Source organism: Temnothorax longispinosus, chromosome 4 (assembly GCF_030848805.1).
Source record: "Temnothorax longispinosus isolate EJ_2023e chromosome 4, Tlon_JGU_v1, whole genome shotgun sequence".
NCBI lineage: Eukaryota > Metazoa > Arthropoda > Insecta > Hymenoptera > Formicidae > Temnothorax > Temnothorax longispinosus.
In genome coordinates, this window is record NC_092361.1 from 18,272,753 (window position 1) to 18,287,122 (window position 14,370).

Here is a 14,370-nt window from a genome sequence, read left to right on the forward strand (position 1 = left end):
GCGGCCGATAGTGGAGCGACTAGCGGCTCGGCCTTATTACTCCCGGCCGGCGCGGGCGCGCGGATGGGAAAAGCGGTAATCTCATTTTCATGTGAAGTCCGTTCTCTCGCGACGGTTCGCCGCATTCCTGCACCGCGCCAAGCGGACGATTATTCGCGTATGGGAGTCACGCGGCGACGCGGTAGGTACGTGTGCCGGATCGCGGTTCCCGCGATCGGAAATTCGGAAATCCGCCGGTCTCGGAGGTCTCGCGGTTTCGCCGGGCACGAAAATCGGGAAAACGTTGAAATTCGAGTTCAGTCGTACGTGCCTTGCGAGACGTCTCCGCGATTGTCTCTTATTTAATCGACCACAAGGCGATGTAGGATGTAGGTATTTCCTTCTTTAGTGGGCTGGCATTTTGTTGACGTAACGTGTGATTATTGCACAGATATTTATTAATGCTATTATCTTTGTTATTTAGTTTTTCTCTCAATCTAAAAGCACAATAAAAGTGAATGCAGTAATTGTAGTAAAATACAATGTTTCATATTTATTTGACCGAAAATGTTTCGTGTTTATTATTAGAAATAGTGAATTTATCAGTTGTTTATTTGAATATTTTTATATTTAGTATTTTTATATCGTGCGGTATACTCATGTAACATATCGTTTAACTCTATTCTAAATAATTAGATCATTGTGTAAATATCAGTGAAAGCACCCTTTAAAAACAGAACCTATAGAAGAAAAGTATATACGCAACGATAAGTTAAACCGCAGTTTAATTAATATTTGTACAAATTAGCCGAGAGAGAAGAAACTCTCGCTGGCGACTTTGGCGTTAAACGTAGATCTTGCAAAAAAAAAATGAGAAGAAGAGCTGCATCCGCATGCCATTGATCTGGATTTTATTACTAAGTACGGAAGTGGCTGGCAGCCTATTGTGCGTATTTTCGCTCATGCACACAATGCATCTCCCCCTTCCGCTTTGCCCCCATTTCAGGAAGGAGCTAATAACACCAGCGGGCGGCATATGCGCGCAAAAAGTCAATTACCACATCGCCATTGTTCGCTTCCCTACGCACTCTGAAATTATCATTGCTAATTCGCGTTATTAATTAACGATTATTTTCGCAGTCCTCTCCGCGGACTGCCGCCGCCGCCGCTGCTGGTGCTCCGCGCCGCGCGGAGCGAGAACGCGACTGCGATTGTACCCGCTCGAGACTCGAGACGCAATAATCTCCGCGCGATATCGCCGTGTCTCCCCGTCTCCGAAGATGCTGGATCGCGATCCCCGTGGAGACGGAGAACGGTTTTCCGGTTCTCCAGGAAATTGCGTGTTCGCAACAGCCTGTTAGACGCAATCGCGTTAGCGTGGCTCGCGGCGTGCCACGCGCGTGTCGGAATAGTAACACTCTCGTCCTTATACGGCGACGACCATGACGAGAGGCCGATTACATCAACCGCGGCCGAGCGACCGGCTCAGTGACTCACCAGATAATAATCGATGGGTTTCTCGCGGGCCTTGCTGTAGCCCTTCTGTAGCTCGGTCTGCTTGAGCGCATGGGCGATGTGCAGGGCGCTCGCATCAAACCTGCCGTACTGATAGCTGCCGTCCCCCGAATAATTGTGATTGTACGGCGAGGAGGCGCCGCCGGTGCCGGTGCCGCCGCCGCCGCCGCCGTGGATGCCATCGCGCTGGGACGAGTTAGCCGCCGGCGGCGAGCCGTGCCCGTTCAGGTGCCTGGCATAATTAGGCGAGTCTACATTATCGTAACTGCAACAGAAGCGTGCACACGGGTCTTCAGGGGATTGCGAGGGTTCACCGGGCACAGGACCGCTCGGTGAGGTTCCCGCTGCGGGGATCGAGAAGCGATAACGCGTTAACTCTTCCACATTGCCGGAAATAATGAGATTAGTCCCAGAGCGACCCCCTCGTCGTGCCCCGATCTCGAATAAATTATCCTTATTACTATGCCGTGTATGTAAAAATAACATATAAAACGAAAAAAAAAATGTTGGTTATTATTTGAGAGATTAAGCTGAAGTGAACGAAAATGTCACTTGTTAGAAGAATAGTAGGGCTAACTTTTTCGCTGGGAAACAAAACTGTTTGAGAAAGATTTCCTTAAAAGTTCCAGAAAATGTGAACTCATAGAATCGCTGATTTCAAATTATAATTCTCGAATTAAAAAAAAAGATCATTTAAAAGATCACAAAAAATGTGATACAAATATTTGTTAGTATTTTAATATAAGCCGACTCATTATCTGTTAGTCTAGCTTTTAAAGCAATAAGGACTTCCTGTATTCCAAATTAGCCGGCGGAAAACCTCCAGATAGCAATTTTCATGCAAGTCGTATCAGTTTTTTCGCAAGTTAATTCGCAATATCGCAGATAGTTCCAAACTTCCGAAATTCTCCCGAAGATAAACTTTCTGTTCTTGAATATTGTTAAAGTAAGAATTTTGTGTAAAAAATGCACTACGTGTCGTGTAGATCGCAAGAATTGGCCGCGAGCGACATTAGTATATCGATGATAACGGAATAAAAGCGAACACTCGGAGGTAACACGCGGTGTCCTTGATACCGCGAACGTCGCTCGTTACACGACGACGTTGGCAAAGAATCCGGGTCGATGGATTACGTTAACCCACATATCCGCAACAATCGCCACATCAAGCCCTCCCCGTCGCGCGCGCGCGCGGGCTTGACCCATAATTCCGGATAACTGCTATATAATACGCGTAATAGACGCAATTATTGCGACGCGCAAGTCGCGTCGCAATTAGCGTCGCGGTTTAAGCTCCATGCACGTGAGAATTGCAATAAATAAAAATCTCACCGCAGGCGCGACGTAGTCTGCGCGCCGCCGCTTGCGAGAATTTAGTGTATCGCTTAAATGAATGTGTTACACCTCTCTCGCTCGTTTCTGCCGGGTTCATTCACTCGCGCGAGCGGAGCCCACGCTCCTCTCTCTCTCTCTCTCCTCTCCTTTTCTCCTTTCCACTCGACCTGCCTTTTACTCGTCCTCTCTCTCATCGTGATTATCAAGCCACGGAGGCTCGCGAAAGGTGCAGGTACAAGAAACAGTATCGGATTCGCCAAACGGTCGGGTCAGTAATCGGCTACCAAACGAGCCTCGAAGAGGATCTCTAAGGAGCTTTTTTAAAGAATGAAAAATAATGTATAATAATTACAAAAAAATAATAAAAACTATATTTTGCCGCATTTGCCGGCTTATTACATGAGTGTCTCGATATCAGAGGAAGAAAAATAATCCCGAATTACGACTGCATTTTTTAGCAAATATATTTTTCAAGAATCTCTCGGGTAATTAAATAATTGTTACGATCAAATTAGACATAATTAGAACGTATGGAAAATATGTTAATATAATAAAGGGTTTGACAGTTAAATAACGAGAACCCGAGAAGGAAAGCCACGTCGGCGAGAAACTCTTCGCGTAACGCATGCATGTAGGCGCGAGCGTACGACTTTTGCCAGGCAGTGGCCATAAAAAGGCACGCAAAACGCACGCGTGCATGCGCGGTGTCGCATGGAGAGATGTTAAAACGGGCGACAGGCGAACGAGCGTTTGAAATACCAATAACTCCGAGTGGTCTCGGCGATATTGCGACCGCGACAGCCTTTAACGCGAATATGTATACGCGTTAAACATGTGGATTCTAGCAGGAAACCCGATTGCAATAATAACGTGCGGATATGGCGATTATGCGAGGCGATATGATGCAGCGCGCGCTTCTTGCGATATAGCGCGATATTATACTTAATCAAACCTCGCGATCGCGATTTCTTAATAGAATGCTGACATACTGAGATCAGATTAGTTTTCCTGATAGCGCAAGTGTAATTTGTTGAGAATTATATTCACGTCAGAGCTTGTCTCGCAGGTGGTAGACACGGTGTAGATTGGATTTCTTTCCTGTTTTGAAGGTATTTTTCTTATTACAAGAACGCAAGGGATCCTATATTGACATACTAGCTTCATATTGACTCTGCTGGCTTTACAAACATGTAGAACTTAGTCCTTCGAGAGAGAGAGAGAGAGAGAGAGAGAGAGAGAGAGAGAGAGAGAGAGAGTTTCTCGTGATAGCAAGGTACCAAACTAAGCACTTCCATTTCGTACCGCGTTTATGAAGATTATTGATTTTCCCCTTTTCATCTCGATTCTGATTCCCGCTTGATTCCGTTAGTGAGAATGTCCTTGTAAAGTAAGCGACTTTGTAGAATCTAATAACATAAAACTTATGTAATCACTGCGTGCGATCACTTGATACGGCCTCTGTAGAAAGAAGCACAAGAGCTCATTAGCATTCAGGTTAAAGACCAAGTGCAGCATTTGTACACAAAACTGTCGGCTACTCAGACATCATTCCAGACTTCGTCGGATTAAGGCCAAAGTAGTCTTATTGCATAACGGTGGAGTGAAACGACTGAGCAGAACAAAAGACCGTGAAATGACACAGAGTCAAAGAATGTATATATATGACTAATAATTTTCGCGAAATTGTGCTTGCATCAAGCAATCATTCTACTGGCAAAATTCTCGTGAATTCTCGTGGCAAAAAATAACACGATTTTCGAAAAGTGTAAGTGCATAAATAATTTCAAAAATATATATATAATGCCAAATTTAACATCCAAGGAGGATTTAAATACGCTATACCACGTCTAAACATCTCCAGCCGATAATTTTGTATAAGATAGTAAGATAAGATAGTTGTATAATTTCGCAAAGTATAATTTTCCACATATTGAATTGCAGATTGAAGCGAAGGATTACTAAGGCCATGAAGAAATTTAAACGAAGCGTGTTAGTTACACCTGTACGTGTTTTCCGCGAAACTCGATTTCGAGACGTCGAGCTATTATTTCCAGCAGCGTTCGATCTCAATCGACAACAAAGGGAAAGTGGAGAAATTAGCCATAAATTTTACCGAGCGTGCTTTTAGTGCGTCTCTAACGTCGAAACGCCATTAAAATTGTGTTTTGTGCTGTATACACTTGTGTTTTCTGCACAAAGAAGCTTAGCGAGAAAAGATAAAAGATCGCTGGAATGTTAAATTGACAGCGGTGGTTCGACACTTTCCTTGCGAGATTACCTTTGCTAATCGTCGAAATTAGAATACACAGTGACGCGCAAGAAACGATGGCACGTGTTGCGAAGTATCGCATTGTTCTTTAATATAGGAAATTGAGGTGAAGAGCCTATATAGCTTCGCGCCTATTTACGATTCAAATGAGCTCGGCTGAGAGCGTTACGTATTTAAATCTATGCAGCGTTCTACAAACTTGAATGACTGCGAGTATTATTTGCTAAAAGAAAACAGATACGTACACAAAGGGGCATTTAAAAACCGATTACTCTGAGACTTGTTATCGTAGAGGATAATGCCGAAATTACTTCTGATATTCTCACGAGGAGAGAGAATAGTTCTTATAGACATACAGTTATTATTTTACACCTCAGATAACGGTGACTGCTGAAGAAAAATACGCATGCACTTCAGTTTGAGCTAGCTATTATTATATTAACGATATTATTTAATTTGAATTAAATAATTAAGCACATCGTCTCCTCTCTTCCATCATTTATTTATTGACTTCTTCTTTCATTGAATCAGAGATATATAAAGAAAGATATTGTATTTCACAATCATAATTTTATACAAAATGTAAAAACGAAGATAAGACAGACGTGATAAACAAGTAGAAAATCCATTAAATATCCGTCTGTGGTATGATACATTTCTGATCATTCGAGATCAGATTGAGGAAACGAGCTAACGAGCTTGAGGTACTAGTCCAGGAGCTAGCGGAATTTTAGGTGACTGATTTTCTTACGCCTGAAATTTTTTCCACGAGTTATTATGGTCATGTCTGCCAAATGTAGACAGGTGGCAGAGTCTGTCCGCGGGACATAGAGCGAACAGAATTTTGTAACTTGTATTAATTTCCAAAGACATTGACTGATTTCATTACAGCTGATTTTTTTACAGTTGATTATTTAAACCATTTCAACAAGAAAAAATGAGTTGTCCGACAAAAAAGTTGGGACATGACCCGTGTCTGCCATTTGGAATTGGTAATTTTTTCTTTGACTCTTGACTGATTTTCTTACATCTGAATTTTATTTTACAGTTTAATAATATATTAAGGATGAAGTATATAACCTTGTCCGACAATTTTAGTGGGACAGAACCGCTCTCTGACGTCTTTGTTATGTTAATTAATCATCAATTAATGACTGAAGTATTTATGTCGGACAAAGGGGTCAAATTGTTCGAAATTTTATCGAAACATTATCGAACAAACAATTAGATGGTATGAAACTGATCTCATGAAACAACACGTAGATCAAGAACACAGGTAATTCACATACACAAGTAATTATAATCTTGTAATTTTAATTACAAGTAGTTGTATAGTAGTTTTACTATTTTTTAATCTTTGTTTTAATACGTGCAGATCATCCAACATGGGCATGGTCCAACATGAACCATTTATACGCAATGTTACGCGTACGACAGAAGTTTGAAGAGATCGCGATATATCGCATTCATGAATTTTTAATGTCAGTTGCTACACTGTATAACGGTGTAGGATTCACGTTAAAGATGGATTACCAGGTCAAGTGCATTACAAATTGAAAATACAGATTATTAAAGAAATTAATAGAAAAAGAAACACAGTTACTCACCAAGGTGGATAGACGCCGCGCGGCGACGCGCCTCCTGCTCTGATCTGCTCGTTAACGTAGCCACTTCTAGGCACGTTAAGGGCGCTCCTGATGCCCACGCTGGACCCATCTAGAGTCCCGGGTCCGGGCTTGGGCACGTGACTGCTGCAGTACACCTCCTTGTCGTTGATCGTGTGCTGATTGTTGTAGTAGGTTTTCAGGGTGAGCTTGGTACCGCAGATCGCGCACTTGAAGCAACCCGCGTGGAAAAACGTGAAGTCCTTCAAGGGACCCACCCTGTCGACCTGATAGACGGTCTGAGCGCATCTCAGACACGTGCTCTCGTAGAAGTTCGGCCGATACATGATACCCGCGCCTCGACGGACCGCCTTGCCGAAGTATCCGGTATTCTCTTCCCGCGGACCGGAGTCCTCCGGGCTCCTCGTCCTGATCACCGCTCGCTGCAGTCTTCTCGTACGGCGCAGTGTTTCGCTCTCAATACGTGGGACCTTGAAAATTAAAGGCCTCGATCAGGGAATAGAGAAATTACCTCTCACCGCGCCGAGATAAATACAAGGCGACGCCGGCGAGACAAATAACTGGGCATTACGGGCTGTTTAGAGATTGGCGCATGACTCACGTACCATAACCGTACATTTCTAATTTCTCTTTGATTTTTCTTTCGAAGAAAGTGTCGTAAACCGATCTATTCCCCGTTCCTAATCATGAAAGTTTATGTGCGAATGAAATTTAATTCCTAGTCGTGCCATGCGCTAAGTGAATTTGTTATATCACTGATATATGTATTAAGAAAATATATATGTATACAAAACAAAATTATTGCTATCAAACAGGTGTAATTAAAACGGGAGAATTTGTGTTTAATTAATCTTGATGGAGATAACGGAACAGCAAGTTTAGAAGGATGCATTTAATTCTATATGTTTCTTATACCGTCTATACTTTAAGTCTGCTAGTTGATACTTTTGTATGGCTTCGAAATTACTTAAGCCAAGCCGCTGGTATGCGTTTAATAATCTCTTTTCGCACACCGGATATGAATGCGCGAGATGCCGAAGGTGGGAATCAAACGCACGTGAAGGAATTATACGCAATAATTAGTTTGCAACTGTTAATTACGCCGGCGTGGCGGTCTTCTCAGCGTTCGTAACACGCGAACGTGGCTCGTTTTACGCTCCAATTCGACAATATGTAGCTAGTTTTCTTCCCGGCGAGCCCGAATTGCGCACCGTTATCGCGTGCAGCTGGGATTTATCGTGGAATTTCTAATTCTATCGGCGTATCCTTCGTATCGGATGCGTTGCCGAGTACGTCTTCTTGGTACGCTTTATGGAGGGGGAGGTTTTGAAAGAAAATATCCGTCCTAGGATCTGTAGAATGAAGGTACACGGGGCGAGCCCGTGCACCGCCGACACTTTCCTGCGAAATTTTGCAACGAATCATTGCCAATACCTCGCCGAAGTGGGCGACTAAAGATGCAATTGCAACACCTTTAATGACAGCGATATGCCTACGGTAACGTCGACGCGAGATTTTCCCACGTATCGTTCGGCTCCACGAGCACTTAATCGAATTTCTATCACGCGTTTCCATATTAATATACGACTACAGATCTGTTAATGCATCATCTCAGCTGTTGCTTTCTCATATTTCAGAGCCTGATAATTATATATTATTAAATGCGCTTAAGCGGGCAAAAATGTAAAGCCATATAAACGATAAATAAGAGCTATGCTGAAATCTCGCGCACGGAGAGTCAACATACTCTGCCTCGAAAAATAATTCGTTATCGTTCCATAAATTGATTTCTTTTCCAATTTATTTACCTCGAAACAGGTTCGCAGTTGTTAATCCTTCGCGAAAGACCGAGCTGGTGGAAAAGCACAGTGTATAGCTACCTAAATTGGCTGAACGCACTACTTCTTGCATCTATCTGACCGCAATGCTTTCTAAATTCTTATAGTATACCGCCACCATCACAACTACCAGCAACCAAATAAGCATCATTTAGAACTGATATTTTATAGGCTAAATTATTTCTCGACTTTCCCCTCGTCGCTGAGTAGAGTTTTTGAATAAACATTTAGATAGCCAACGGTAAGACAAGGTTACTTTGATTCCATATATACATTTTTTACACAGACATTCTTCCTTTTTATATAACGGGAAGTGGATAAATTGACATATCGTAAGATAGAGCTAAGATAAATAAATAAATCGAATCACGCGCTCTGTGGAATGCAGAAGCATTACAACAGTGAAATGAAATTGAAATTTCTATCTTAAGGATCGAAAATAAGGATTTAATCGACTAGAAACTCACAGTCGACTTCGCGGAAACGCTCACAGAGCACTCGTGGCAAATTCTGCGTACAGACGGCTGCAGGCCGGGACAATAGACGCTCTTGCGACACGTTATTAGCAACGCATTCATATAACGCGACACGTGCCTAATCTCCGGTTCTCCTTCTCTCTCACGGAACAACGAATCAGGTTTTTCACAGCCAATTGACGGAGGTCGTCGCCCCCGTTTTTCTTTTTTTTTTTTTATACTTTCGCGGCTGTAACTTCTAACGAAGTCTTCGCCACGCGATTGAATCCGATGCGTGCGGTAGAGGCCGATCGCGGTCCCGGTGATGACGTACCGATGGAACTTATCCGGAGAGTTCCTCTTTCCGAGGAGCGAGCACGAGGTGCACGTCGCCATATCGGGAGAAAGCATTTTGTACGTACGTACGTCGCCGTGCGTATCGCGGCCCTCGGCATCGCGAGAGTATGAGCTAATTCTTTGTAAATGAGGCCACGGTGTGTACGACCTGCTCTCGCCGCTGCGGGATAGTTCGTTGACTCTCGACAAAATCCAGAAGTGCACCAGAGAGCCGTCGTAAAAAATTTACGGTTTTACGCGCTAGGTTTATTTTTTCTTTTTTTTGACGTTTAAACGCGCGACAATCGACGGGAACGTTCCTTTCTCTACTATTGTTATAGTGAAGCGCCATTAACTCTCCAGTAGGTGAAAATTTAAAAAAATGCGTGGGATGTAAATTACACCCCACCTTATTTATGTTATAAATATTAAACCGATTAATATTTTTGTTTCCTGTTTAATATTATTCATTGTAGCACATATCTTAAAGTATATTAACAGGTGAAAACTTTAATTTTTATGTTTTTTCGATAATAATCAGTTGAAATGACTCCAGAATACTTATTAGGAAAAAAGAAGCCTGGGAAAATACACGCTATGCGACCACTGGAGGGTTAAGTGAAATATACGTATAAGGCGTACGTGGATTTGTCAAAATCTATAATTTAAATATACATTCCGTTGGCATAAGAACGACTCCGTACACTTGGAACTGTCGGCGGATTCGTCCTCCGCAATTTACTCTCGCATCTCACCGTTTTCGCGTATCGAATTCTCATTTTGTCAGATACTCGATGCGATCGTTACCCGTATATAGGTACAGCTCGAATTATGTTGCTCGAATTTCATCGACGGACTAATGTTTATGCCCCGCTACCACCGCGCTGTATATAATCCAGCTAGTCTTCGCCGGGTAACTGCCCCGGCGATAAGACTAATAATACGTAATATTGATTATGACGCAACTGTGCCCGATAGCGTCATGCATCGAGTTACCCGCCGATATCTACGGGCCGCCGCGCACAGGTGTAAGTCCTGTTATCCGCTAACAGAATATGATAAATCGACCCCGTCGCAATCCCCTTCCCCTCTCCGGTCCTGTGCAATTTTTGACACGTCATCGCGCATCAGCTACGTTTTAATCGGAATGATAATTTTCGTAATGGGACGCTCTATCCCGATTATAATGCCCGTATCTCTGCCCGGCCGAGCGGCGCTCGTTCCCGTAACGGAAATCCTTAACGCGTCTCATTAAGCCGCGCATTTTACTCCGTGCTCGGCGCGCGCCGGCGAAGTGCGGAAATCGTAAAATTCCCATAAATTTCGCCGTCGCGAGCGACTTTTGCGCGAACGACCGCAGGCACGGAGGGATGACTTTTCGAAGTCTCGAGCTGACGACGCGCGGGAGCGCCGAACGAGCATTTAAGCGAATGGATATTGAAGGGAACATGTTCAATCTTGGCAGAATTGACAAATATTCTAGAATACAAGCGTTCGTCGACGAGCATTTAAGCGAATGGATATTGAAGGGAACATGTTCAATCTTGGAAGAATTGACAAATATTCTAGAATAAAAGCGTTCGTCGACTATATTCAGGGGATCTGAGGCCTACGTTCCATTTACTTTCCGTTTGGGTCCGTCCCTGCGACCAGCGGCAGTCGGCGGCTTTGCGTATATACGCCGAGAACACAGCGACTCTCCAAAGGAATGCGACCGAGGCGGTACGATTATGGCGAATTGCATAACTCCGGAGCGGAGGAACCGGCCGCCGCCGTCGATGCGATGATCGCGTAATGGCGCGTTGCACCTTTATGAATTATGCGGTCTTCCGGCGATCCGTCGAGGCCGGAGAGCGACGCGTCATTTATCGCGGCGCTCGTTACAAAAAGCCCGATGGCGTAATCGCACCTATATATACACGTACCCACGCAATCGCGATCCGTGGAGAGGCTTCTTCGCGTTGCCGATAAAACTCTCCTCCGGTTTTGATTACGACAAACCTTGAGATCGGGAGGTCTCCGGACTCCGGAGTCGACGACGAGACGAGACGAGACGAGACCGAGAGCGGCTTTCGGAGAAGTAAGGAAGAAAGCGAGACGCGCGTCGGAGCTTTGGCGCAACGTAAAAATTATTTACGACATTCCTCGCGTCGTTTATCGCGCGATAATGCCCATTCGAATGCCCGTGTCCCCATTTCTGGCCCACCTTCTTCTAGGCATTTATGCGCGCCGGGCTGCGGAGCCGCACGCACGACGGTCTCGCGCCGCCGCCGCCGTGCCAGTGCCACGCACGCTGCCGCGAGACACGAGAAACTTTATTATGAGGTAAATCGCGGGGAATGCGGCCGCAACTCTCGATTCGGATATGCGCGCGGAACGCTGTTTCGCGAAAACAACGAGATAACGGGACGCGCTGCGCGAATGAGAGAACAAATTGCAGCATTTTATTTAATCCCTGTAGATTCTTTTTCGATTCAATTTTTTAAGCAAGGTCAAATTTTATAATAGGAAAAAGGTTGCCAGATATTATGCAAGATTTCGTATCTATGAATGTATTTACGTAGCATTATGGAATCTACCGCAAAAAAGACTTGTGAGAACGGCGTCGGATCGTTCTAAAATCTAAATGACGTAATTAACGTAAGATTAAATAGAAAAAATACATTGATCATCTCCTAAAATTAATATTTATTTTTATCAATTTAGATTAACTTTACGAAACGTTTCACTTACTTTTTATCTGTTGCTATAGTTCTAAGAAGAAGATAAAAGGTAAGTTAAACCGAGATTAACTATCTCGGTTTAACTTACCTTTTATCTTTAGAACTAGCAACAGATAAAAAGTAAGTGAAATCAAGATTAAAGTTCATCTGCACTAATAGAAACGGACATAAGACGTTAAATATTGATTTCATTAATATACGTATTAACTTTAACTCGTCTGGACTTATAACGTGAAATCAATTAAATTACTTAAAACTTGACCGACGTTAATGTGTGTGAGAAGTTCTTCAATTTCTTTTTCAATTAATTTTCGACGTATGGAATATTGCAAACTCTGGATTTTAATCTTTTGACTTCTCATTGAGAAGCGTTATTCACAAAGCTATAAAACAGAGTTTGACATAACGATACTCCGATCTAAAGTACTTTAAACTTGTAGCGCGAATAAATATCATGACTTGTTCCACGCACGTGTCCTAATTTTGGTCCCACACGGCACTCTCTCGCGTGCCGACAGGTGAAACCGCACCAGCCATCATCGGTGTTATTGAATATCGAATAATTACTGAAACTTGGAGGATATTGTCTAGAGAAATTTCCCAATTATCCGCGAAGATCTGTAAGTAGGCCCGACTTTCTTAATCGATTAAATACCAGGGAATTAACGAGCGCGCCACCGCGAAAAAGTTTCAGAATAATTGATATACACCATCACCAGAAGACAGACAACCATTAATCACAGATCATTCAGCCAATCACAAATACCGGTTGATTCTCTCCTCACACTCGTGCACGACGTAAATTTCTTTCTACACGGTCGTCTGATGTCGAAAATCACAGAATCGCGGAGCGGCAATTTCGCTCCGGTAAAAGTGGAGCGACTTCTGCTTTTCGAAAATGCGTACGCATCATCGCGACTTATCCTCGAGCGGCGATACGTACGTCCTCATAATCCTCGCTTCGGCGTCGTCCACGAGCAGTCCCGATGACTTCCGTGACCGCCAGGCATATCTCCTTCTGCCCGTGTGCTCCCCGAGTGCCGTCCGGTCCTCGGTGTCTCGCCCTGGGCGCGACCGCTCCGGTCCGGCCAGGTGTGGAAGAATCGCAGGTAACGACCGAGCCTCGAGCACTACGTAACGACCGCGCGCGCGGTATCACTCGCGGTCCCCTTCGGTCTACCGATTATTTCCGTACCGCGCATCGAAATCACCAGGCGAACGCCTCGCTCCGTTTCGCGAGCCTCGCGCGCGCGCCCGCGCGCTCGCTTACTCCGCTCGCTCGACGAGGAGGAATACGGCGAGGAGAAGCCAGTCGAGCGGGTCCACCTGTTTCGCCAGCGATCGTTGCGAGATCGATCGCCGCTCGTCGACGGAACGTCTCGCGATCGGATCCTGGGAGATCCCCGTCCGATTCGCCTTGGCGGATAGGCCGCGTAACTCTCGGGTACTCCTCCACGAGTAACCGGAGTAACTACTCTCGCACGATTACACGCACGACAGCCACTTTCGACCTTCCAGCGCGTACGGACGTCTTGGGTGACACGGTTTCGGCTGTTCGCCACCTGGAATGAGGTCTCGGCACTAAGCGAGGCGGCCGTCGCGGCTCAGATCGGGCCTGAATATCGCCACCTGCCTCCGTCGACGTTCCAGGAAGGTCTGAGGTGAGAGGAACGGCCATTTTGAGAGGCACCGACGATGAATCGGCTCAGGTGGCGCTATATGGTTGGAGAACCGACCTGTGCGTCCTACCTGCGTCCTTACCTGCGTAACGGTCACTCTCCCGTGCGCGCTCACCTGGCGAGGACCCAGGATCGTCGCCTGCGCCGATGTATGAAACCAGAGATGCCGCTTTTGAGGACAGATTCTTTCCTATTTTCTTTTTAAGGAAGAGAAATTAAAATATTTTTTTATGCGCGTCAGAAGCTTGCGACCAGAAGAGAAGACCATTACCTGAACGATTTATTAAATTGTGCCGATTTTATGAAGAAATTCCGGAAGGATTAGCATTTCATGAGACTTACGACGATAAAAGATCTTCTAATTATAGATAAAAATACGTTTATAAAAAATATATCGTTTTCGTAATTCCATCCAAATGATATTATAATCTTCTTAGAATAACTGTATAATTTATTTGCTGTGCGTTAGAGTTATCTCATAATTATGCCGCAACTGCACGTGTAATGACTTAATGTAGTGACTTAGCACGATGATCCGACAGATGTTGCAATAAATATATAGCTACAAGGACCGGTTACGAATACCCTAGACAGAATTGAATAGAACGCGAGCTGT

The 14,370-nt window shown here is 44.4% G+C and overlaps 1 protein-coding gene and 1 long non-coding RNA gene across 4 annotated transcripts in view; one reads left to right on the top strand and one right to left on the bottom strand.

Annotated features, from left to right (window-relative positions):
* The window catches only part of LOC139812212 (uncharacterized), a 22,358-nt gene extending 15,699 nt beyond the window's left edge, over positions 1 to 6,659 (top strand). For both annotated transcript variants that reach the window (XR_011731834.1, XR_011731833.1), the window contains exons 3-4: positions 4,771 to 6,374; positions 6,474 to 6,659. This is a non-coding gene — a long non-coding RNA (uncharacterized lncRNA). The remainder of the gene's footprint in view (positions 1 to 4,770; positions 6,375 to 6,473) is intronic.
* Hil (peptidase hillarin) overlaps positions 1 to 13,852 on the bottom strand; it is a 23,897-nt gene extending 10,045 nt beyond the window's left edge. The window contains exons 1-3 of one of the 2 annotated variants that reach the window (XM_071776877.1): positions 13,019 to 13,852; positions 6,706 to 7,193; positions 1,477 to 1,759 (exon numbers count right to left, since the gene is read on the bottom strand). In XM_071776877.1, coding sequence (XP_071632978.1) covers positions 1,477 to 1,759; positions 6,706 to 7,049 — 627 coding nt within the window. In that variant the 5' untranslated portion in view covers positions 7,050 to 7,193; positions 13,019 to 13,852. The remainder of the gene's footprint in view (positions 1 to 1,476; positions 1,760 to 6,705; positions 7,194 to 13,018) is intronic. The other variant, XM_071776878.1, reaches the window with a different exon arrangement.
* Positions 13,853 to 14,370: the final 518 nt, after the last annotated feature.